This window comes from Balaenoptera acutorostrata, chromosome X, assembly GCF_949987535.1.
Source record: "Balaenoptera acutorostrata chromosome X, mBalAcu1.1, whole genome shotgun sequence".
In the NCBI taxonomy this organism is placed as follows: Eukaryota; Metazoa; Chordata; class Mammalia; order Artiodactyla; family Balaenopteridae; genus Balaenoptera; species Balaenoptera acutorostrata.
In genome coordinates, this window is record NC_080085.1 from 116,677,528 (window position 1) to 116,700,540 (window position 23,013).

Genomic DNA, 23,013 nt, shown 5'->3' on the forward strand with positions numbered 1-23,013 from the left:
CCCCTAATGGACAGTTTGGGAGCTTTATTAGAGGTGCTTCTCAAATCATATAACTCAGTTTATGTTTCAGGAAATAATTATATTGGAAGTGTGTTGAAAGTGTGTTGTCATTTATGTAGATTCAAGCCTTTGCCTGGTTTAATAGTCCCTTAATTTTTTCTTTCCCTTGTTCTTTTTCTCTAGATTATGCTGCAGTTTCCAATCTTCATTACTTTTATTAAATGGAAGTTTAGGGAGATTTTAATGTGGTATCAAAGTGGTAAAAACCTTTTAAGTTTAGGTGCATTGAATAGATTTATTAGGTACTGGAAAGGCAGTTTTGTACACTGGTTGAATATGGGCTTTGAATTCAGATGTATATTTGAATCTTAGCTCTGCCACTTACTAGTCACGTGATATTGGGCAAGTTATTTAGTATCCCTTAGAACCTTAATACTGCATCTGTAAAATGGGGATTAAAAAAACCCCACCTTGTAGGATTACTGTAAGAATTAAATGAAATGATGCATGTGAAGCTCTTAGAAATGTGCCTGGCACATAGTAAGTTGCTCAGTAAATACTACATTCTGTATCATTATGGTTGTAACCATTATTCCTTGAAAACTCTACCTACCTCTCTTACCACTCATCTTTTCATGTGCTCTTCCTTGGAAGATAATAGAATTTAAACTGTATGATTTAACTTGGAAAATTTTAGTAATGTATTCATACTGTGCTCTTTGCTACAATTGACTCCATATTCTCTCTTTGATTCACCAGATTTGTTGACTACCAATGTGCAAAGTGCTGTGCTAGGCACTATTTACACTCATCATTGTTTTAGCGCACTTTACAAACTTTCATTATAGGAAGTTTGAAACATACGCAAAAGTATGTTTGAAAAAAAGCCCCAATTCACAGAAAGATAGGCAAGATGAAAACGCAGAGGGCTATGTACCAGATGAAGGAACAAGATAAGACCCCAGAAAAACAACTAAATGAAGTGGAGATAGGCAACCTTCCAGAAACAGAATTCAGAATAATGATAGTGAAGATGATCCAGGACCTCGGAAAAAGAATGGAGGCAAAAAAAAAAAAAAAAAAAAAAAAGAATGGAGGCAAAGATTGAGAAGGTGCAAGAAATGTTTAACAAAGACCTAGAAGAATTAAAGAACAAACAAACAGAGATGAACAATACAATAACTGAAATGAAAACTACACTAGAAGGAGTCAGTAGCAGAATAACTGAGGCAGAAGAACGGATAAGTGACCTGGAAGACAGAATGGTGGAATTCACTGCTGTGGAACAGAATAAAGAATGAAAAGAAATGAAAACAGCCTAAGAGACCTCTGGGACAACATTAAACACAACAACATTCACATTATAGGGGTCCCAAAAGGAGAAGAGAGAGAGAAAGGACCTGAGAAAATATTTGAAGAGATTATAGTCGAAAACTTCCCTAACATGGGAAAGGAAATAGCCACCCAAGTCCAGGAAGCAGAGAGAGTCCCATACAGGATCAACCCAAGGAGAAACACACCGAGACACATAGTAATCAAATTGACAAAAATTAAAGACAAAGAAAAATTATTGAAAGCAGCAAGGGAAAAACGACAAATAACATACAAGGGAACTCCCATAAGGTTAACAGCTGATCTTTCAGCAGAAACACTACAAGCCAGAAGGGAGTGGCATGATATACTTAAAGTGATGAAAGGGAAGAACCTACAACCAAGATTACGCTACCCGGCAAGGACCTCATTCAGATTTGATGGAGAAATCAAAAGCTTTACAGACAAGCAAAAGCTACGAGAATTCACCACCACCAAACCAGCTCTACAACAAATGCTAAAGGAACTTCTCTAAGTGAGAAACACAAGAGAAGAAAAGGACCTACAAAAACAGACCCAAAACAATTAAGAAAATGGTCATAGGAACATACATATCGATAATTACCTTAAATGTGAATGGATTAAATGCTCCAACCAAAAGACACAGGCTCGCTGAATGGGTACAAAAACAAGACCCATCTATACGCTGTCTACAAGAGACCCAGTTCAGATCTAGGGACACATACAGACTGAAAGTGAGGGGATGGAAAAAGATATTCCATGCAAATGGAAATCAAAAGAAAGCTAGAGTAGCAATACTCACATCAGATAAAATAGACTTTAAAAATAAAGAACGTTACAAGAGACAAGGAAGGACACTACATAATGATCAAGGGATCAATCCAAGAAGAAGATATAACAATTATAAATATATATGCACCCAACATAGGAGCACCTCAATACATAAGGCAACTGCTAACAGCTATAAAAGAGGAAATTGACAGTAACAATAATAGTGGGGGACTTCAACACCTCACTTACACCAATGGACAGATCATCCAAACAGAAAATTAATAAGGAAACACAAGCTTTAAATGACACAATAGACCAGATAGATTTAATTGATATTTATAGGACATTCCATCCAAAAACAGATTACGCTTTCTTCTCAAGTGTGCACAGAACATTCTCCAGGGTAGATCACATCTTGGGTCACAAATCAAGCCTCAGTAAATTTAAGAAAATTGAAATCATATCAAGCATCTTTTCTGACCACAATGCTATGAGATTAGAAATCAATTACAGGGAAAAAACCGTAAAAAACACAAACACATGGAGGCTAAACAATACGTTACTAAATAACCAAGAGATCACTGAAGAAATTCAAGAGGAAATTAAAAAATACCTAGAGACAAATGACAATGAAAACACGACGATCCAAAACCTATGGGATGCAGCAAAAGCAGTTCTAAGAGGGAAGTTTATAGCTATAGAAGCCTACCTAAAGAAACAAGAAAAATCTCAAGTAAACAATCTAACCTTACACCTAAAGGAACTAGAGAAAGAAGAACAAACAAAACCCAAAGTTAGTAGAAGGAAAGAAACCATAAAGATCAGAGCAGAAATAAATGAAATAGAAACAAAGAAAACAATAGCAAAGATCAATAAAACTGGGCTACCCTGGTGGCGCAGTGGTTGAGAATCTGCCTGCCAATGCAGGGGACACGGGTTCAAGCCCTGGTTTGGGAAGATCCCATGTGCCGCGGAGCATCTAGGCCCATGAGCCACAATTACTGAGCCTGCGCGTCTGGAGCCTGTGCTCCGCAACAAGAGAGGCTGCAATAGTGAGAGGCCCGCGCACCGCAATGAAGAGTGGCCCCCACTTGCCGCAACTAGAGAAAGCCCTTGCACAGAAATGAAGACACAACACAGCCAAAAATAAATAAATAAATAAATTTTTAAAAAAACAAAACAAAACAAAAAAGATCAATAAAACTAAAAGCTGGTTCTTTGAGAAGATAAACAAAATTGATAAACCATTAGCCAGACTCATCAAGGAAAAGAGGGAGAGGACTCAAATCAGTAGAATTAAAAATGAAAATGGAGAAGTTACAACAGACACCGCAGAAATACAAAGCATCCTAAGAGACTACTACAGGCAACTCTATGCCAATAAAATGGACAACTTGGAAGAAATGGACAAATTCTTAGAAAGGTATAACCTGCCAAGACTGAACCAGGAAGAAATAGAAAATATGAACAGACCAGTCGCAAGTAATGAAATTGAAACTGTGATTAAAAATCTTCCAACAAGCAAAAGTCCAGGACTAGATGGCTTCACAGGTGAATTCTATCAAACATTTAGAGAGGAGCTAACCCCCATCCTTCTCAAACTCTTCCAAAAAGTTGCAGAGGAAGGAGCACTCCCAAACTCATTCTATGAGGCCACCATCACCCTGATACCAAAACCAGACAAAGATACTACGAAAAAAGAAAATTACAGACCAATATCACTGATGAATATAGATGCAAAAATCCTCAACAAAATACTACCAAACAGAATCCAACAACACATTAAAAGGATCATACACCATGATCAAGTGGGATTTATCCCAGGGATGCAAGGATTCTTCAGTATACGCAAATCAATCAATGTGATACACCATATTAACAAACTGAAGAATAAAAACCATATGATCATCTCAATAGATGCAGAAAAAGCTTTTGACAAAATTCAACACCCATTTATGATAAAAACTCTCCAGAAAGTGGGCATAGAGGGAACCTACCTCAACATAATAAAGGCCATATATGACAAACCCACAGCAAACATCATTCTCAATGGTGAAAAACTGAAACCATTTCCTCTAAGATGAGGAACAAGACAGGGATGTCCACTCTCACCACTATTATTCAACATGGTTTTGGAAGTCCTAGCCATGGCAATCAGAGAAGAAAAAGAAATAAAAGGAATCCAAATTGGAAAAGAAGAAGTAAAACTGTCACTGTTTGCAGATGACATGATACTATACATAGAGAATCCTAAAGATGCCACTAGAAAACTACTAGAGCTAATTAGTGAATTTGGTAAAGTTGCAGGGTATAGGATTAATGCACAGAAACCTCTTGCATTCCTATACACTAAGGATGAAAAATCTGAAAGAGAAATTAAGGAAACACTCCCATTTACCACTGCAACAAAAGGAATAAAATACCTTGGAATAAACCTACCTAGGGAGACAAAAGACCTGTATGCAGAAAACTATAAGACACTGATGAAAGAAATTAAAGATGATACCAACAGATGGAGAGATATACCATGTTCTTGGATTGGAAGAATCAACATTGTGAAAATGACTCTACTACCCAAAGCAATTTACAGATTCAGTGCAATCCCTATCAAATTACCAATGGCATTTTTTACAGAACTAGAACAAAAAGTCTTAAAATTTGTATGGAGACACAAAAGACCCCGAATAGCCAAAGCAGTCTTGAGGGAAAAAAACGGAGCTGGAGGAATCAGACTCCCTGACTTCAGACTATACTACAAAGCTACAGTAATCAAGACAATATGGTACTGGCACAAAAACAGAAACACAGATCAATGGAACAAGATAGAAAGCCCAGAGATAAACCCACGCACCTATGGTCAACTAATCTATGACAAAGGAGGCAAGGATATACAATGGAGAAAAGACAGTCTCTTCAATAAGTGGTGCTGGGAAAACTGGACAGCTACATGTAAAAGAATGAAATTAGAACACTCCTTAACACCATACACAAAAATAACCTCAAAATAGATTAGAGACCTAAATGTAAGACCGGACACTATAAAACTTAGAGGAAATCATAGGAAGAACACTCTTTGACATAAATCACAGCAAGATCTTTTTTGACCCACCTCCTAGAGTAATGGAAATAAAAACAAAAGGGACCTAATGAAACTGCAGAGCTTTTGCACAGCAAAGGAAACCATAAACAAGACGAAAAGACAACCCTCAGAATGGGAAAAAATATTTGCAAATGAATCAACGGACAAAGGATTAATCTCCAAAATATATAAACAGCTCATGCAGCTCAATATTAAAAAAACAAACAACCCAATCCAAAAATGGGCAGAAGCCCTAAATAGACATTTCTCCAAAGAGGACACACAGATGGCCAAGAAGCATAAGAAAAGCTGTTCAACATCACTAATTATTAGAGAAATGCAAATCAAAACTACAATGAGGTATCACCTCACACCTGTTAGAATGGGCATCATAAGAAAATCTACAAACAACAAATGCTGGAGAGGGCGTGGGGAAAAGGGAACCCTCTTGCACTGTTGGTGGGAATGTAAATTGATGTAAATTGAATGTGAATTGATACATAGTGTTCTCCACTATGGAGAACAGTATGGAGGTTCCTTAAAAAACTAAAAATAGAATTAACCATATGATCCAGCAATCCCACTACTGGGCATATACCCAGAGAAAACCATAATTCAAAAAGTGCATTCACATGCACCCGAATGTTCATTGCAGCAGTATTTACAATAGCCAGGTCGTGGAAGCAACCTAAATGCCCATCAACAGACGAATGGATAAAGAAGTCGTGGTACATATATACAATGGAATATTACTCAGCCATACAAAGGAACGAAATTGGGTCATTTGTTGAGACGTGGATGGATCTAGAGACTGTCATACAGAGTGAAGTAAGTTAGAAAGAGAAAAACAAATATCGTATATTAACGCATGTATGTGGAACCTAGAAAAATGGTACAGACGAACCGGTTTGCAGGGCAGAAATTGAGACACAGATGTAGAGAAGAAACATATGGACACCAAGGTGGGAAAGCGGCAGGGGGTGTGGGGGTGGTGGTGTGATGAACTGGGCGATTGGGATTGACATATATACACTGATGTGTATAAAATTGTTGACTAATAAGGACCTGCTGTATAAAAAATAAAATTAAGTTAAAAAATTTTTCAAAAATGTAGGGACATGAGGAGAGCATAAAAAAAAAAAAAAAAGCCCCATCACCCAGCTTTAGCAACCATCAGCTCCTGGCCAGTCTTGTTTCATCTATACCCTTACCAACTTCCTCCACCTGGATTATTTTAAAATAAATCCCAGCTATCATATTTCACTTTAGCACACTTAATTAAGAATAATATATTTTACGTATGTTACATGTTTATATATGCATATGTATATGCATATGCCTAAAAGAAATCATTTATCTGATAACTTTACTGGAAAAGCAGAGTTTGCTTGTGACCAGGGGCATGCAGAGCAAATGCTCACCACGTTCCCATTGGAGACGGCAGGGCAGATGACTTCCAGTCTTGCATTTGTAGCTGCCCTAAAGATTCAAAACAGATGTGGTAATGCTTACCCCAACTTTAATGCTTGGCCTTTTTCTTAAAAAAAAAATTCCGACAAATGTTTATTGAGTGCCTGCTGGGTGTGGGCACATTGGGGAGTTTAGAAAAGAAGCCCCTTGTGGACAAAGAGCTTACAGTCTACACAAGGTATGACAAGAGTAATAACAATTGAATAGAATTTCATAGTCTACAAAGCGCTTTTCTCAAACATTTTCTTAAAGCAGCCTTTTCAGGAAGGTGTTCTTATTAGTCCCATTTGATATACCAGGAGACTTGTGAGTGTTAAGTAACTTCACTAAGTTAAGGCCTAGAAAGTGGCAGACTTCAGACTTTCTGTCCAGGGGTCCTTTCTACTTCATACTGTTAAGTGATGTGAGAATTTAGGAGAAGGAAGGAAATGGGGCTTAAACCAGGAAGATATAAGATGAGGAAAACATTGATTAGGAGGGAGAAGAGAATTGGTAAAGGGACAGATAGGGCTTATACAATACTAGGAGGAGGGGAGAGTTGGTTTCCTGGTAAGTTGGTCACCCCCCTGTCGCATAGGGGCAATCAGAAGGGTAACAGAGAAGGGCCTGGCCATTCTAAGGTGACATGGACATCTGTACTCATAAAGGTGGGGAACACTTGGTGGCACAGGAAAGGATGACAACCTTATTTTGCTACCTACCTTATCAAGTCTGGATTTTTAGAAATTGTAGTTGTGAATACAAGGGTAAGGTTTTATTTTCTCCCATATTCTTTTGTTTGAATAGGTATATGAACATTGTACAAAAATCAGCAGTACAAAAGAGTGTAGACTGTAAGTAAGCTTTCCTCTCATCCTTGTATCTCAGTTTCCAGATTTTTTTGCTAAAAGCAACATCTACTGTCAGTTTCTTTTGTGTCCTTCCAGAGCAATGCATACATAAGCATATGTATAGCTACCCTTTTTCTAACTTGCAGGAGCATATGAAGATGTTTATTTCCATGATAGTGGGTATTACTACTTCCAAAGCATATAGTGACTCACTGACATGTGTTTGTCCCAGCTCTGCTACTCCCTAGCTTTGTGATCTTAGGCAAAATTATTTAACTTTTCTGAATTTACTTATCTATAAAATGGGGGATGGGGATGGTGACTGATACATCCTCATGGGGCTGTTTTGAGGTCGAATGAGATAATGCATGTAAACTGCATAGCACATCTGGTATAGTCAAAACTCAAAAAGCTCAAATGTTAGCTCTTATATTTTGGGTATTTGCATTTGCATATTAAATGGAAAAGGGCAAGATGCAGAATAGTATGCTCAGAATGCCATTTGTTTGTATATTCTTTTAAAACATTTGCATATGCATAGAAAATAATAGCTGACATTTATTGAGAGTGTCTTATGTGCCAGGCCCTGTTCTAGATTAAGTACTTTGCAGGAACTAACTCATTTAATTCAAGAACCCTCTGAGGTAAGTCTCAGGTCCAAGCACACACAGTCTATGACAGATCCAGGATTCAAAACCAGGGTCTCTACCCTTGAGATTGAGAAAAGAAGCGTTAACGGTACCTTGAGAGGGAGGGAGTGAGTATGCAGAAAGGGAAGCAAGGAAGCTAGGGCACCAGCTGGGAGTGCAGAGCAGATGGAATTAGAAGGTGGAAAGGAAGGTTTTCCCTACTTTTATGCAGATAGTTCTTTTATAATTATTATTAAAAATAACTTTTGAGAATGTTAAAACATTTTCACAGTTTTGAATTGGAAAAATAAACAATAAGTAACCATGAAAAATTTAAACAAAGGTGCTGTGACTAGCTTCATACTCACATTTTCATGTGCAAATAATTTTCAAATATTTTCTAGGATAAATTCCCCAAAATAAAATCACTGGGTCAAAGGGTTTAATCTTTTTAAGGTTCTCAATACGCATTGCCATATTACTTTCTAGAAAGATTGTACTAGATAATGTTCCTGTCAGCAGTGGCTGACTTTACCCCCTCCTTTCACCACATTGGATGTTATAAATTCTTTTAAATACAAACGTAGTACATAGCCCATTGTTAAAAAAATTAAAATAGTACAAAAGTACTATTAAAATTAAAGTAATTCAGAAAGCCCTCTATTCACCCCAAAATCCCACTCTCAGTAGTAGTAGAGTTCCTACTACTAACAGTTCGTATATCTTCCTAGAACCTTTCTTACATATGTACAAACTTACATATATATGCATATGCGCACTATTTGTAATACAATGGCGTTATAGTATACAGAGATAATGTTATGCAACTTTTTTTTAAAATAAATTTATTTATTTATTTATTTTTGGCTGCGTTGGGTCCTCGTTTCTGTGCGAGGACCCTCTCCAATTGCGGCAAGCGGGGGCCACTCCCCGCCGCGGCCCTTCCCGCTGCGGAGCACAGGCTCCAGACGCGCAGGCCCAGCAGCCGTGGCTCACGGGCCCAGCCGCCCCGCAGCATGTGGGATCCTCCCGGACTGGGGCACGAACCCGCGTCCCCTGCATTGGCAGGCGGACTCCCAACCACTGCGCCACCAGGGAAGCCCGCAACTTGCTTTTTTCATTCCGTGATGTATCAGACACCCTCCTCTGTCTGTGCATACAGATCAACCTCATTCTTTTTAACAGTTGTGTTACATCCCATAGAGTAAATAGAACCATAGTTTATTTAAGGATTTATCTTAATAAAAATCAGTTATATCTATTTTTTTCACATACAAATAAAACTGCATTGATCTTCCTTATACGTATGTGCTTATGTACTTATGCAAGTGATTCTATAGGATAAAGTCCTAGAAATGGGGATGCCAGGAGAGACTCTGTGCATTAAACATTGGGAATAAGTACTGTCACATGTACCAACAGTGTATGAGAGTGTCCAGTTCCCTACAACTGTGCTGGATATTATCAGTCTTATAATTTTTACGAATCTGATTATCTCATTTAATTTCCATTTCTCTTATCATTAGTAAGGTTGTGCTTCTGCCCATGTTTTTTCAGTCATTTATATTTCTTCTGTGAATTATCAGTCCTATCCTTTGAACGTTTTTCTTTCAAGGTTCGTCTTTAAAATTGATGTGAAGTGCTGTCTGTAAAATATAGATATTAATTCCCTGCCACTAAATGGCTTCTTAGGTGTCCTAACACCAAGATTGTAAGAAAAATTCTCTTCCATTTTCTTCTGTTACATTTCTGGTTTGTTATTTTATTAGATTTTTTGGATCCATCTCTAATTTTTTCATATGGTATGAGAAAAGGAATCTGAATTTTTAGAAAATGGGTACGCAGTTGTGCCATTATGTCTCTCCGCCACTCATTTGAAATGCTACCATTATCATACTCTGATTTCCCATATGCATGTGGGTCTCTTCAACCTGGCTTTCTCTTCTGCTGACATGTGTCTATTCCTATGCCAGTGTTTTAACTACTGTTGCTTTATGGTATAGTTTGATATCTTTTTTTAAAAAAGATAGTCTTGTGTATTATACATTTACTCTTCCAGAAAACTGGAATCAACTTTCAATTCTGTTTTATCAGCATTTCATTAAATTAGGTTAGCAAGAACTGATACCATTCTAATGTTGATCCTATTCATCCAGAAGCATGGCTTATCTCAACATTTTTGTGGGGCTTCTTTTATATTTGTATTTCTAACACATTTTTTGTTGGGTTTATTGTAGTTTTTTACAACTATTTAAAGACTGCTATTTTGATAGGTGAAAATGATGTATCACTTAATTTACACTTTGACTTAGAGACGTCGAATTTTCTAAAAGTGTATTTATTTATTTATTTTAAAGTTTATTTACTTTGGCTCTGTTGGGTCTTTGTTGCTGTGCGCGGGCTTTCTCTAGTCGCGGCGAGTGGGGGCTACTCTTCATTGCGGTGCGCAGGCTTCTCATTGCGGTGGCTTCTCTTGTTGCGGAGCATGGGCTCTGGACGCGTGGGCTCCGTAGTTGTGGCTCACAGGCTCTAGGGCGCAGGCTCAGTAGTTATGGCGCACAGGCTTAGTTGCTCCGCGGCATGTGGGATCTTCCTGGACCAGGAATTGAACCCGTGTCCCCTGCATTGGCAGGGGGATTCTTAACCACTGCGCCACCAGGGAATTCCCTAAAAGTATATTTAACTACTTATGTTCTACGAATTATTTGATCATATGCTTCACCCATTTTTCTGTTGGGGTCTTAGTCTTTTATGAGCTTATCAGATCATAAAGATACTAATCCTTTGTCATAAGTACAGCAGATATTCTTCCAGTTTGTTTGCCTTCTAATTTTATCACTTTTTTTTTTTTACTTTCAGAAGTTTAAAAGTCTAATATAGTTAAATCTGTCAATCTTTTGTGATTTTTTTTTTACTATTGCTGTTAAAGTCCCCTAAAATTTTATACTGAACGATTCCATATTTAGGATATGTCTCAAATACGCCATCTGGAAAACTAGCCATGTTGGCCTGATAATGGAATCAGTTAAGTAATTTCTTTATAGGTGTTTAACAATGTAGTGTTATTATAGTGTTAGTGATTGTTTGTTTTCATTGTAAATAACAGAATATTATGTATATCACGTATATGCTGTAGTATATATCAGGATGATTGGAACATTTGGTTATGATTTTTCATTTTAACTTTTGGCACATGCAAGTAATTCTAATAGCTTTAATGAAATTCTGTGTCTTAAAAATTGTCAGATTGAATGTTTAAAGTAGGTGGCATGTTCTGATGTGAAATTTGCTATAGTGTTAAGATCAGAATATATCTTTAATTGACTTGTCTGTCTTCACAGGGAGAGTTATTCACATGAATTTGTCTTATTGCCTATAAAACACTATCCACTTTTACCTTCCCCCCGCCCCGCTTCTTCCCTTAAATCCTATCACAGTTAGGTGAAGTTACATTGATATAAATTTTTATTAACTGTTTTGCAAGCGGTCTAATGCTCTCAGTTCCTGGAGTTTATATATTCAAGTATACTGATTAAATTACCCTTTCCTTATCATAATGAATGTGCTTTTATTGCTTAAAAAAAACCCTTTAAAGTATTTATTAGGAAAGATCAGCATCTGAGAAGAGGAGTTGATATGCTTTCTCATGGAGAAATTAGTCTGTGGAATTATAGTCGATAATTTATGGTAAAAGAAAAAACAATGTAGGTATTAGAGCTATGCCTAATACTTTCTATAGTTTGACACTAAGACAAGTGAATATTTGGTTTTTATACCTTTTGGAACACTAGGTACATTGTCTTATATACAGTAGGCCCTCAATAAATATTTTTAGTGAATAACCAAATGAAGCACCTCTATTAATGGTAGAAATACTTTTCAAATTACTGGGAAGCACAGTTCTAAAACTTCTACATAAATTTTGTTTAATCCATTAACGTATACACAGACAACCTGCACCATAGCTTTTCTACCACTTATGTTAGAAATTCCTTTTATACTTAATATTTGTTTAATTACTTGATCAGTTGGTTAGTTCATTTGTAGATATCTTCCTTGTTGAATTTGATCTTTTGATTTTCATGATAGTTTAAAGAGCTATCTAGAGCAGTGCTGTCCAATAGAACTTGTCTGTAATGATAGAAACATTCTATATCTGTGATGTCCAGTAGAGACTCAGCTTGCCACATGTGACTAATAAACACGTGAAATGTGGTCAGTGCGACTGAGAAACTGAAGGTTTAATTTTATTTAATTATAAATGACTTAAATTTTAAAAAGCCACATGTTGCCAGTGGCTACTATATTGGACAGCACAGATACACCTACTTTATTTTCATTTAGCTTTCCAAGTTATAGCAAGTTTATTTTCTGGGTAATTGTTCTGATTTCACCAACAGTGTGAGGTAAACCTCTTTGAAACCTATGGTAAAAAAAAAAATTATACAAGATCTAATTCTAAAAAATTCCCTTATTAGAGTTTGGAAATGCTTATTGAATTATGTGCACAGTTAAGATCACAAAACTCATTTTCATAGAATTATAACTTTGATGGAAATAATTAATTTTACAGTGATTATAGTAAAACTATTTCTTTGTACTTGATTTTTGTTGCATTTATATGAAATGTTAGGCCACTATATCAAACATACCACAGATCATTTCTCCCCATATCTTGAGGTGATTTTATTCTAAGGAGAAACATATGTTCTAAGGACCCATGAACTAATGCTCATTTTAAGATTGGTCCGTGTAAAGCTTTTGTTCATTTTTAAGCAGCTGATCTAGAAGAAAGTTTTAACGAACACGAACTGGAGCCCTCATCACCTAAAAGTAAAAAGAAAAGTCGCAAAGGAAGGCCGCGAAAAACTAATTTTAAAGGACTGTCAGAAGATACCAGGTCCACATCCTCCCATGGAACAGATGAAATGGAGAGTAGTTCCTATGTAAGTAGAAAAATGTTGGATTCTTACTTTTTGTTGCACCATGAATATTTCATCTGAACTGTGTTGATAGGTAAAGTTAATCATTTGAAGTGTTAACTAAGCTTGAGGTACTGATAGCACATTTTCATGGATTTTTTTTTCAAGTTTTTCATTTTCTTTTACATTTGCAGAGAGATAGGTCTCCACACAGAAGCAGCCCTAGTGACACCAGGCCTAAATGTGGATTTTGTCATGTAGGGGAGGAAGAAAATGAAGCAAGAGGAAAACTGCATATATTTAATGCCAAGAAGGCAGCTGCACATTATAAGTGCATGGTAAGTATGGTTCTTTTTATGTGCTTTTAAACCCAAGTTTTGGAAAGCATTTAGCTAGTAACCAAATATAGAACTTTCCTCCCCAGCATTAGTGTTTTAGAATTATGAATAGTGTGTCCTATAATCTCAAATCTTTTTTTAAAAGTATAATTGACTTACAATATTATACTAGTTTCAGGTATACAACATAGTGATTCGATATTTTTATACATTACAAAATGATCACCACGATAAGACTACTTACCATCTGTCACCATACAAAGTTATTACAATATTATTGACTCTATTTCCTATGCTGTACATTATATCCCCATGACTTATTTATTTTATCACTGGAAGTTCTATAATCCCAAATCTTCATAAACTCTAGATTTTAAAAAATATAGCCTTTATGATTTAGTGCGATTTAAAGTAATCCTAATTATAGTTACTATGTTCCAGATAATCCATAATTAATGATTTCATAACTGTAAAAATTTCCCTGGTGGTCCAGTGGTTAGGAGTCCATGCTCTCACTGCCGAGGGCCCGGGTTCAATCCCTGGTCGGGGAACTAAGATCCCACAAGCCACATGGCATGGCCAAAAAAAAAAATTTTTTTTTAATTATATTATTCATATCAGAGGTTCTTAACCAGAGGTGCATATCAAATTTACCTGGGGAGCTTTTTCCATAATATGTACCCTTGGAGTAGATCCCAAACATGTCTAGTTTGAAAAAAAAAATCTCTAGGTGATTCTCATTTGCATCTATGATGGAAATTTGTCATTTTAAACTATTTTTGAAACTGTGGAAATGTAAAATAGTTGAGATGACAAGGTGACACTGCTGAGCTCTCCTTGTTAAATGAAGCATTTAATCTTGGCTCCACACTGGCAACCTTAGTTTTATTCCATTGTCCTTATTTTGGGTTATATTTTAATCAGACGTGAATAGATTAAAAAATATTTGAGTCAGTACTTGATTATTAAGGAAAAGTCATCTTTCTCAGGATATTAAAATAATGTAACATATTTGTTCTTATGTTGTTTAATCTTTTTCTCACAAGGATTCTGAATATTAAATGTTTCTGCATTTTTCTTTTCTAGTTATTTTCTTCTGGCACAGTCCAGCTCACAACAACATCAAGAGCAGAATTTGGAGATTTTGATATTAAAACTGTACTTCAGGAGATTAAGCGAGGAAAAAGAATGGTCTGTGCTTTTATGTTTATGCTATGCAACATTACTCTTCTGACTTTGTGCTTTAAATTTAGAACACATCTCAAATTTATCCAGTCATCAAAAAATTTAGTATAAAGTAGTTCATATGTTAAAGTGAAGTATATATTTGACTTATTTGTAATATAATAAAGGATGCTGATGTTACTGAAAGTTATTCCTCTTTCTATGTAACTTCATTACCTAAGACAATTATACTGAGATTTATACTTCAGGGTATTTGAGAGTCTTTTAGTAAAATAAATGAAGATGTGAACATGACACACCTTATTAAGTTTAAAATGTTAAATTGTTTAAGCTCGCTTAAAGAAAAATTCCATGACCCCAATAGAACATTGAGAATCTCCCCATGCTGTTATTTCGTTCTTTTTTTTTTTAAATAAAAGGAGATTTTTTCAGAGCCTTCTGTTAAAGTTCACATACATAGTTATGTCTCTTAATATGTTTATCATAGCTTTAAAGTTTCCTTTATAAAATGTGCCTAAGTCTCATGTTTTTAAACATACTGAATTACTAATAAATAGCTTTAAGAAATAATGGCATCTTTATTTGATGACTTACTCCTTTACAGTTTGTGAATATTATAAAATGTCATTGGAATGCAGAATCTTTTCTTTAAGACAGCAGTTGTCTCTAGAAATGACTTTATTTAAAAATTTTTTTATTGTGAAAATTTTCAAACATCAGAATTAGAAAGACTAGTAACACACGTCTATCCATCACCTTGACTCATCAGTTATCAAGAATTTGCGGCACTCGTTTCATCTATGCCTTTTATTCTTGTTGCTTGAAGTATTTTAAAGCAGAGCTGAGACTTCATATCATTTCACCTCTACATATTTCAGTATGTATCTCTTAAAAGTTGGACATTTTCTTACCTAACCACAATGTCATTACACCTTATAAATTAACAATGAGTCTTCAGTGTTATTTAATACCTAGTTCGTATTTCCCCAATTGTCTCAAAACTATCTTTTTTAAGTTGGTTTGTGTGAATCAGAGGAGGTTCACATATTACATTTGGTTGTTATATTTCCCTTAAGTAATCTAGGGCACTCCCTCCTCCCTGTCTTTGTTGTTTCTGTTTTTGTTTTGTTGTATGCCATTGACTTGTTGAAGAAAACAAATTAATTGTCCTGTAGAATATCCCACATGTTTTATTTGTCTGTTTGCTTTTTCACAATGCTATTTAACTTGTCCCCCGATCCGCCAGATTTTCTTTTAAAGTGGAAGTTAGATGTAAAGGCTTGATTAGATTCATTTTCAACATTTTGGGGGGTAAGAACACTTCACAGGTGGGACTATATCATCCATATTTTATCACATCAGACGAGTCATAATGTCTGACCTTGGATTCAGGTGGTGAGTTGATCCCTCCGTTATGAAGCTTCCCTTCGATCTTTCATCTAGTGGTTTCAGGCATTGTTGATCTTTGTCTGAATCCATTAGAAATGACTTTTTTTTTGTGGAACTGCATTTTTGAAGGTATAAAGATTATTGATGTCATTTGTTCCATTTAAATCCAGTTCAGTTTTTTGATACTTTGATTACTCTTCTAAAAATGAAACTCCTTTAAAACAGAATGTGGAGTACTAAAAAAAAATAAAGAGGAAAAAAATCACTTCATCGTATGTAGCGCAATGTTGTGTCATACAGCTGAAGTCAAATAGGTGACTAGGATAACAATTCACATTCTCTTGATCAACTTATTTACCTCTGCACTGTTGAATCTTAGTGTCAGCACTAACCTAGCATTTCCCCAAGTGTGCTCCAAAGGAAATCAGTCCATCGGGATGCTCTCCCACTGCTCCAAAGTTAAAAGGGCATCTGGAGTTCAGTAAACTTGGGAACTGTTTACTATACCCTCCTTCCCGGAGGAAGGCTGTCAGAAGTTCTGCAATCAAGTAATCTGTTGAAAACTAGCATTTCTCAAACTTCTTTGACTCTCAAACCCTTCTGCCAACAATCACCTTAAGTCTTAAAAAGATGTCAGCCCCTTTAGTCTGTTTCTGCCCTTTTGCCTACTTGGTAGCAATCCCTCTCTGAGGGGCATTGCTTTCCTATCTTCTCATTCTTCCCCCCAGTCATAACAGGAAAGGAACTGATCTCAGGGAGGAAAAGAAGCCAACCACTAAAATATAGAATATATTTGTGTGTGTGTGTTTGGCAGTATTAAGGAGTGTTCCCTTTATGTTTCGATGTCAGCTCTCTGATGGTTAGTAGAGTTAAATAATGGAAACATCAGGGGTGACTACATATTACAAAGTCTATCAAAGTATGATTTAAATTGCAGCGTTATTTAATATATATGCTATACAATAAGTTCAGTGCACTCTTTTTCAATAGAAAAACTGGCTGTTTTCTTTGTAACGTGGACTGTTTGGCTGAAATAGCTAAAATAGAAGAAGTAAGATTGCATAAACTTTGAAATACTGCTTATGATTATTCTTTCTCTTCCCTTAAACAGAAATGTACACTTTGCAGTCAGCCCGGTGCTACTATTGGATGTGAAATAAAAGCCTGTGTTAAGACTTACCATTACCACTGTGGAGTACAAGACAAAGCTAAATACATTGAAAATATGTCACGAGGAATTTACAAGTAAGAGAACAACAATTGTCCATTTTCCTAAACTTGTCAGTAAGTAACTGCCCTTAAATAGATGACATTAGTTTACTTGCTCACTCTTCTTAGGTGGTGTTTAGCCAAGTGTAGAATACTAAGGACTCTGTATAAGAAATGAGTACTGCAATTGACATTTTCCTCTGCCTACACATCCCTGGATTAGCATTCATTCAATCAGTATTTTTATGCTTCCTATGTGCCTGGCATTGTGCTAGGAGCTGGGCATACAATAGTGATCAAAACAGACAGAGACAGTGTCCTCATGAAAGCTTACAGTTTAGTGGGAGAGAGATATATCAATTAAATGGTCACATAAATATACAATCATAAACTTCGTAAGTGCTATAAAAGATCTGTTACAAAGCGCTGTGAGAGCATGTAACAAGGAGGAGCTAACCTACTAGTCTGTAGTGGGGCAGTGTTTAGGAATTTCCTCAAGGAAATAGTGCTTGAGCAGAGAAATGAAGGGCGAAATGAATGTGGGCATTGGGAAGGCGTTCTAGGCAGAGAGAACAGCGTGTGCAAGGCCCTAAGATGGGAGAGAAACAAGGGTGCAAATGAGGGGGTGGGTGGTAGGAGGCTACTGCTGAGGGTCCAGGTGAGAATTGTGGGTAACTTAGAATAGGATGTAGTTGTGAAGGCAGAAGTTGAAAGATACACTTGGAAGACTGATGAAACAGTAAAGTTTGGAGATTTGGGATTACATGTTACCCTCTTTTTTATGGCCCTCCACTTACCAGTGCTGCGTTGGGCTAGTGTTATCAATGTGAATCTACAATGGTTCCCTTTGTTTAATAGAATGGAGAATAAGTTGGTAGAGATCCCTGAATATTTATTTGGTTTGCCTTTGCAAGTTGTAAAGCACTTCCTTGCTCTCACATTCCCAGCGTGCAATAAACCGGTGACTCAGGGTCTACTATTCCATGGACAAAGCAGTTTGTGTAAGCAGTCACCAAGTCATTTGGGTGATTGCATGAGGTGCTAATGCTGTATTATAAAATTGGCCAAACTTTGCTTAATAATAAAGGCACATGTTTTTCAAGTGAGTTCTATCAAGCCTTGAAGGAACAGATAATTCCAATGTTATTTAAAGATGTCCAGCACATAGCAAAAAATGGAAAACTTCTTGGTTCATTCTATAGCACGTGCATATCTGTGACACCAAACCTAACAAAGACAGCATTTAACAACAAAAATTTTAAAACTAGAGACCAGTCTTAACTTTTATAAATATATGTACCAAAATATGAAATAAAATATTAGAAAATCAAATCCAGGGCTGTAGTCTAACAATTTAAACATTATTCAAAATTAGGAAATATATAAATGTGACCTGTTACAATTAATAAAGAAAAATCCTAGTGCTTTCCTAGTGGATAGTGAAAAGACATTTGATACCATTCAACATCCATTTCTGAATTTTAAAGTAAGGTAGCAAGAGTGCTCTTGGTGGTAAGCTAGGAGTCTTAATAGAGTGTTAAGAGAGACAGAAACGGCAAACAGCTTATTTAGTGTTAAAGTAAATGGACCATGGTTCTTAGCCAGAGCTGAGCCTCAGAATCGCCTGGAGGTGGATAGGGCCCTCTTTAGAAATGTTCATGCCTAGGCCCTACCCTCAGATTTAAATTCAGTGGGTTGAGGCCCAGACCATGTATTTTGATGACTCTGCAGGTGATTCTCAGGTTCATCTCTAATTGAGAACCACTATATCAATACACTTTCATTCAGATCAGGAACAAGACAAGGGTGCCAACTGCCAACGTTACTTTCACTCTTTTTCTGGAGGGTTAAGCCTGTGCAACGAGAAAAGGAAGGAAAATGTATATGTTGTGAAGGAGAAAAATAAAATTGTCAATATTATTGATATTACTGTCTACCAAGAAAATCCAAAGAAATCAACTCTGAATTTATTAAAATTTATAAGAGCTCAGTAAGGCTGCTGAATATGAGATGAATTTTTAAAAACAATTCCAGTAATAACTGCTTAGAAAATGTAAAGGAAAGATGTCTATCCCACCACACACACACACACACACACACACACACACACACGCACACACATGCACACACGTGCATACACATACACCAATGGTGAACCTTTTTTAAAAAATAGCATTTTACATAGGACCCCAATGAATGACGAAATATATTATGTTCCTTGATAGACTCAACTTTGAAAGATACCTATTCTCCCCCAAATTAATCTATATACTTAATACAATTTTAATGAAATCCAACTTTTTGACATTTTTATCTAAAAAAGTAAATGTGGTATTATTGTCTATTAGTAATGATTGTTACCTTACATAACAGGAAAAGAAATAGAAGCTTAAACAAGATAGAAGTTTGTTTCTCCCCTAAAAGACGTCCGGAGGAAAGCAGTGCAGATGTGGTAGGCAGCTTTTCAGTGTTATCATTGGCCCCCATTGGCGTCTTTCTGCTGTCTCCTCCTTGGGCTTCCTTCCATAGGAAGCAGGAGGAAGCAGGGGCAAAGGAAGATGGAAGGACAAAGTAGCTGTTGCTCCAGCTGAGTCAGGCTTTAATCAGCCTTCCTGGAAGTTCCATACATGCTTCTGCTCAGCATCTCATTTGCCAGAATTTAGTCACATGTCCAAAGGAGGCTGGGAAATATACTCTTAGTGGACACATTGCTACCCAAACAAAATATGGTTTAGTACTACGGAGGGTGGGGAGGGATAGATATTGGGGTAGCCAACTAGTCTATCACATGAAGCCAAGAAAATTTTTAATGCAGTTGAGAGGAGAAATCCCCTGTTAGATATCAAAGCCAATCATATAGTAATTAAAACAGTGTGATACTGGCCCAGTGTTAAAGATCACAGACGATAGATCCGTGCCTTTGTTGGAATCTTATAAATAATTATGGTAGCATTTTATATACGTGGAGACAGAATGGATTAATTCAGTACCTGATATCTATACAGTTGGCTCTCCATTTAGAAAACAGTCTTGACCCAGGGAACTCTACTCAGTATTCTCTAATAACCTATATGGGAAAAGAATCCAAAAAAGAATGGATATACGTATGTGTATGTATAGCTGATTCACTTTGCTGTACACCTGAAACTAACACAACATTGTAGGTCAACTATACTCCAATAAAAATTTTAAAACAAAGAAAAAGAAAAGAAAACAATCTTGAATATAGGTGGCCTTTCTAAGCATGATAGGGAACTCAGAACTTTTATTTGACTACATTAAAATTAGACTACCTAAAGAGAACTCCAAATCATTAAGAAAAACACAACCCAGTTTAAAAAATGGGTAAAGGATGTGAACAGGCAGTTTATAGAAGAAATAGCCATGGGTTATAAGCACATGAAAAACTGTTCAACCTTATTAGTAATGAAGCAAATGCAAATTAAAACAAGATCTTACCAATTTTGGCAAAGATGAATAGGATTTAGACTATCTACTGTTAGCTAGGTTTTTGAGACACAGGCATTCTTATTCCATGTTAAGGTTGAATATAATAAATTGGTACAACTTTTTAGGAGAGCAATTTATTATTGGAGAAGGAAACCTTAAAATAATGTATATCTTTTGCTACTAGTCTGCTTGTAGGGATTGAGCAGACAACAGTGCAGAGATACATGTGCAAGAAGTGTCATCGCATTATCGTTAGTGATAGTGGCAGCACCCACTAGGGCATCTTCTTAGACTCAACTATACTTCAAACTGACAAGATTACCCCAGATGGCATCAGTCTACTCAGGAAGGATATAGACAGGAACTACAGCTTGCCAGCAGGGTGGCATCAAATATTTGTCTTCTCTGAGAGTCCTTGCAGCAGTCATTGTAGCAGTACAGCTCAGGTCCAATAAGATATGATCCACATTGGGGAAAAGCCTCATACCCCATTGGAGTCAGTACCTCTTAACAATACAGTCATATAGGCATAGATAATTTTCAGGTTACACCACACTGAAAGAGGACCAAAGGTAAGACTTCTTATCAGAATATGCATATTTTTCCCAGTCCAGATACAGTCTACCAACTGGGGGGTAACATAGCTTAGTAAAATAGTTGACACACTAATTTTTGTTAAGTTGCTAGAGGAAGAGAGCTAAAGAGTTAGCCAAAGGTGAAATTCTCATGTGGAATGGGAAAAGATTTTTAACTTTTCACCCATAATAGCAAAGAAAGAAAGAGAGAGAGAGGGAGGGATGGAGGGAGAAAGAGAGAAAGAAAGGAAGGAAGGCAGGGAGGGAGGGAGGGAGAAAGAAAGGAAGGGAGGAAGGGAGGAAGGAAGGAAGGAAGGGGAGAGAGAAAGAAGGAAAGACAGAAAATAATCAAATCAGAATTCTATCAGGAGACTTAGTAAATAAATTTTAGTACATACATGCATCTAGTGGAATACTATGCAGAAATTAAAGAATAAAGTAGACCCATGTGTAGAGTTGTGGAGAGGTATTTCAATGATTGAGTCAGGGGAAAAAGTTGCATAATTCTGTTTTAGCATATAAAAAGTACATGTGTACACACATGTACAAGATATGTGTATGTTTTTTATACATAGAAAATTTTCTAGGAGCATAGTCAGCAAACTTAATAGTTGTCATCTCTCATTCGTTGCATAGGGGTGGAGAAGAGGCAATTTTATATTCTCCTTTATATGGTTCATGAGCAATCCATTATTTTAAAAGTAGCCAATAATATTTTAAAATAACAGGCCCATTTAAAATATTTAGAATCAGATATGTGGAGAATTATTGTGTTTAAATTTTGACTTTATTTATATATTCTTTTCACAATAGTTATCCGTTTTCATTTCAGGAAAAGATGGAAAATGTAGATAAGAAAAATAAAACTAAATGTCAACTTTAATTCTACCACCAGAGATAATAACTTTAAGTCTTTTGGAATATTTTCTTCTAGACATTTGTATGATTGTGTATATGTGTATATTTATAAAAACAAAACTTTCTTATATATACTCTTTTATAACCTGTTTTCCACTTACTATATCTTTAGTAGAGGCATTTTTTTTCTGTGATGTTAAACAGTTGTACATCACCATTTTAATGGTTGCATAGTATTCCAGTGTTATGGGTGTATTAGTTTGTTTAATCAGTTCCCTTTTTAGACATTTAGATGGCTTTTATTATTTAGCTGTTAGAAAACCATGTTGCAGTGATCATCTCTAAACAAAAGTATTTGGACTGGGATCCATGATGATTTGAAATGCTCTTTTTACTTTTTCACATTGAAATTTGTTTCTTAAATCTGCTTAGAAGTGGATTCCAGATTTTTTCATAGAGACCATGGAGTTCAAATGAGTCCGTAAGCAGGCAGTTTGGGGAGAGAAGAATGGAAAAATGGGAGGAAATGCAAGGAGGATTATTTCTGAATGAAGTGGCTTCCTTCCCTCCTACATGTGACTTGCTTTCTTTCTTTACCAGCCCTTTCTGGATCCTGAATATATTCATATTAAAAAGGCGAGGGAAGATTATATAGTGATCTGTTTATCCTGTTTTATTGTCTTTATTGTATTTCTAAGCTATTTAAATATGTATTTTTCTAAAATGTCAGTCTCCCACCATAAAACAGTAAGTTCTGTGACAGCAGAGATCTTGTTTGACTGGTCAGCACCTGCGGCTTTGGTGTCCAGACAGGTGAAAGACACATAATAGGCCTATGGGAAATAGTCCTTGAGTGAAAAATAATCCCATAAAAAGATTAAAATTTGTTCTAACAAGAAAGGGCTCATCCTTTTAGTTAAAACTCTGTTATAAAAATTTCTAAAAGTCCACAAAAATAGAAGAGTATAACAACCCC

General features: G+C 36.1%; 1 protein-coding gene across 5 annotated transcripts in view; it reads left to right on the top strand.

The window, feature by feature from the left end:
* PHF6 (PHD finger protein 6) overlaps positions 1-23,013 on the top strand; it is a 53,509-nt gene that overhangs the window by 24,706 nt on the left and 5,790 nt on the right. For 3 of the 5 annotated variants that reach the window (XM_057538716.1, XM_057538717.1, XM_057538718.1), the window contains 4 exons: positions 12,888-13,057; positions 13,228-13,371; positions 14,458-14,562; positions 17,057-17,190. In XM_057538716.1, the coding sequence (XP_057394699.1) occupies positions 12,888-13,057; positions 13,228-13,371; positions 14,458-14,562; positions 17,057-17,190 (553 nt within the window). The remainder of the gene's footprint in view (positions 1-12,887; positions 13,058-13,227; positions 13,372-14,457; positions 14,563-17,056; positions 17,191-23,013) is intronic. The other 2 variants (XM_007174522.2, XM_057538719.1) reach the window with 1 other exon arrangement.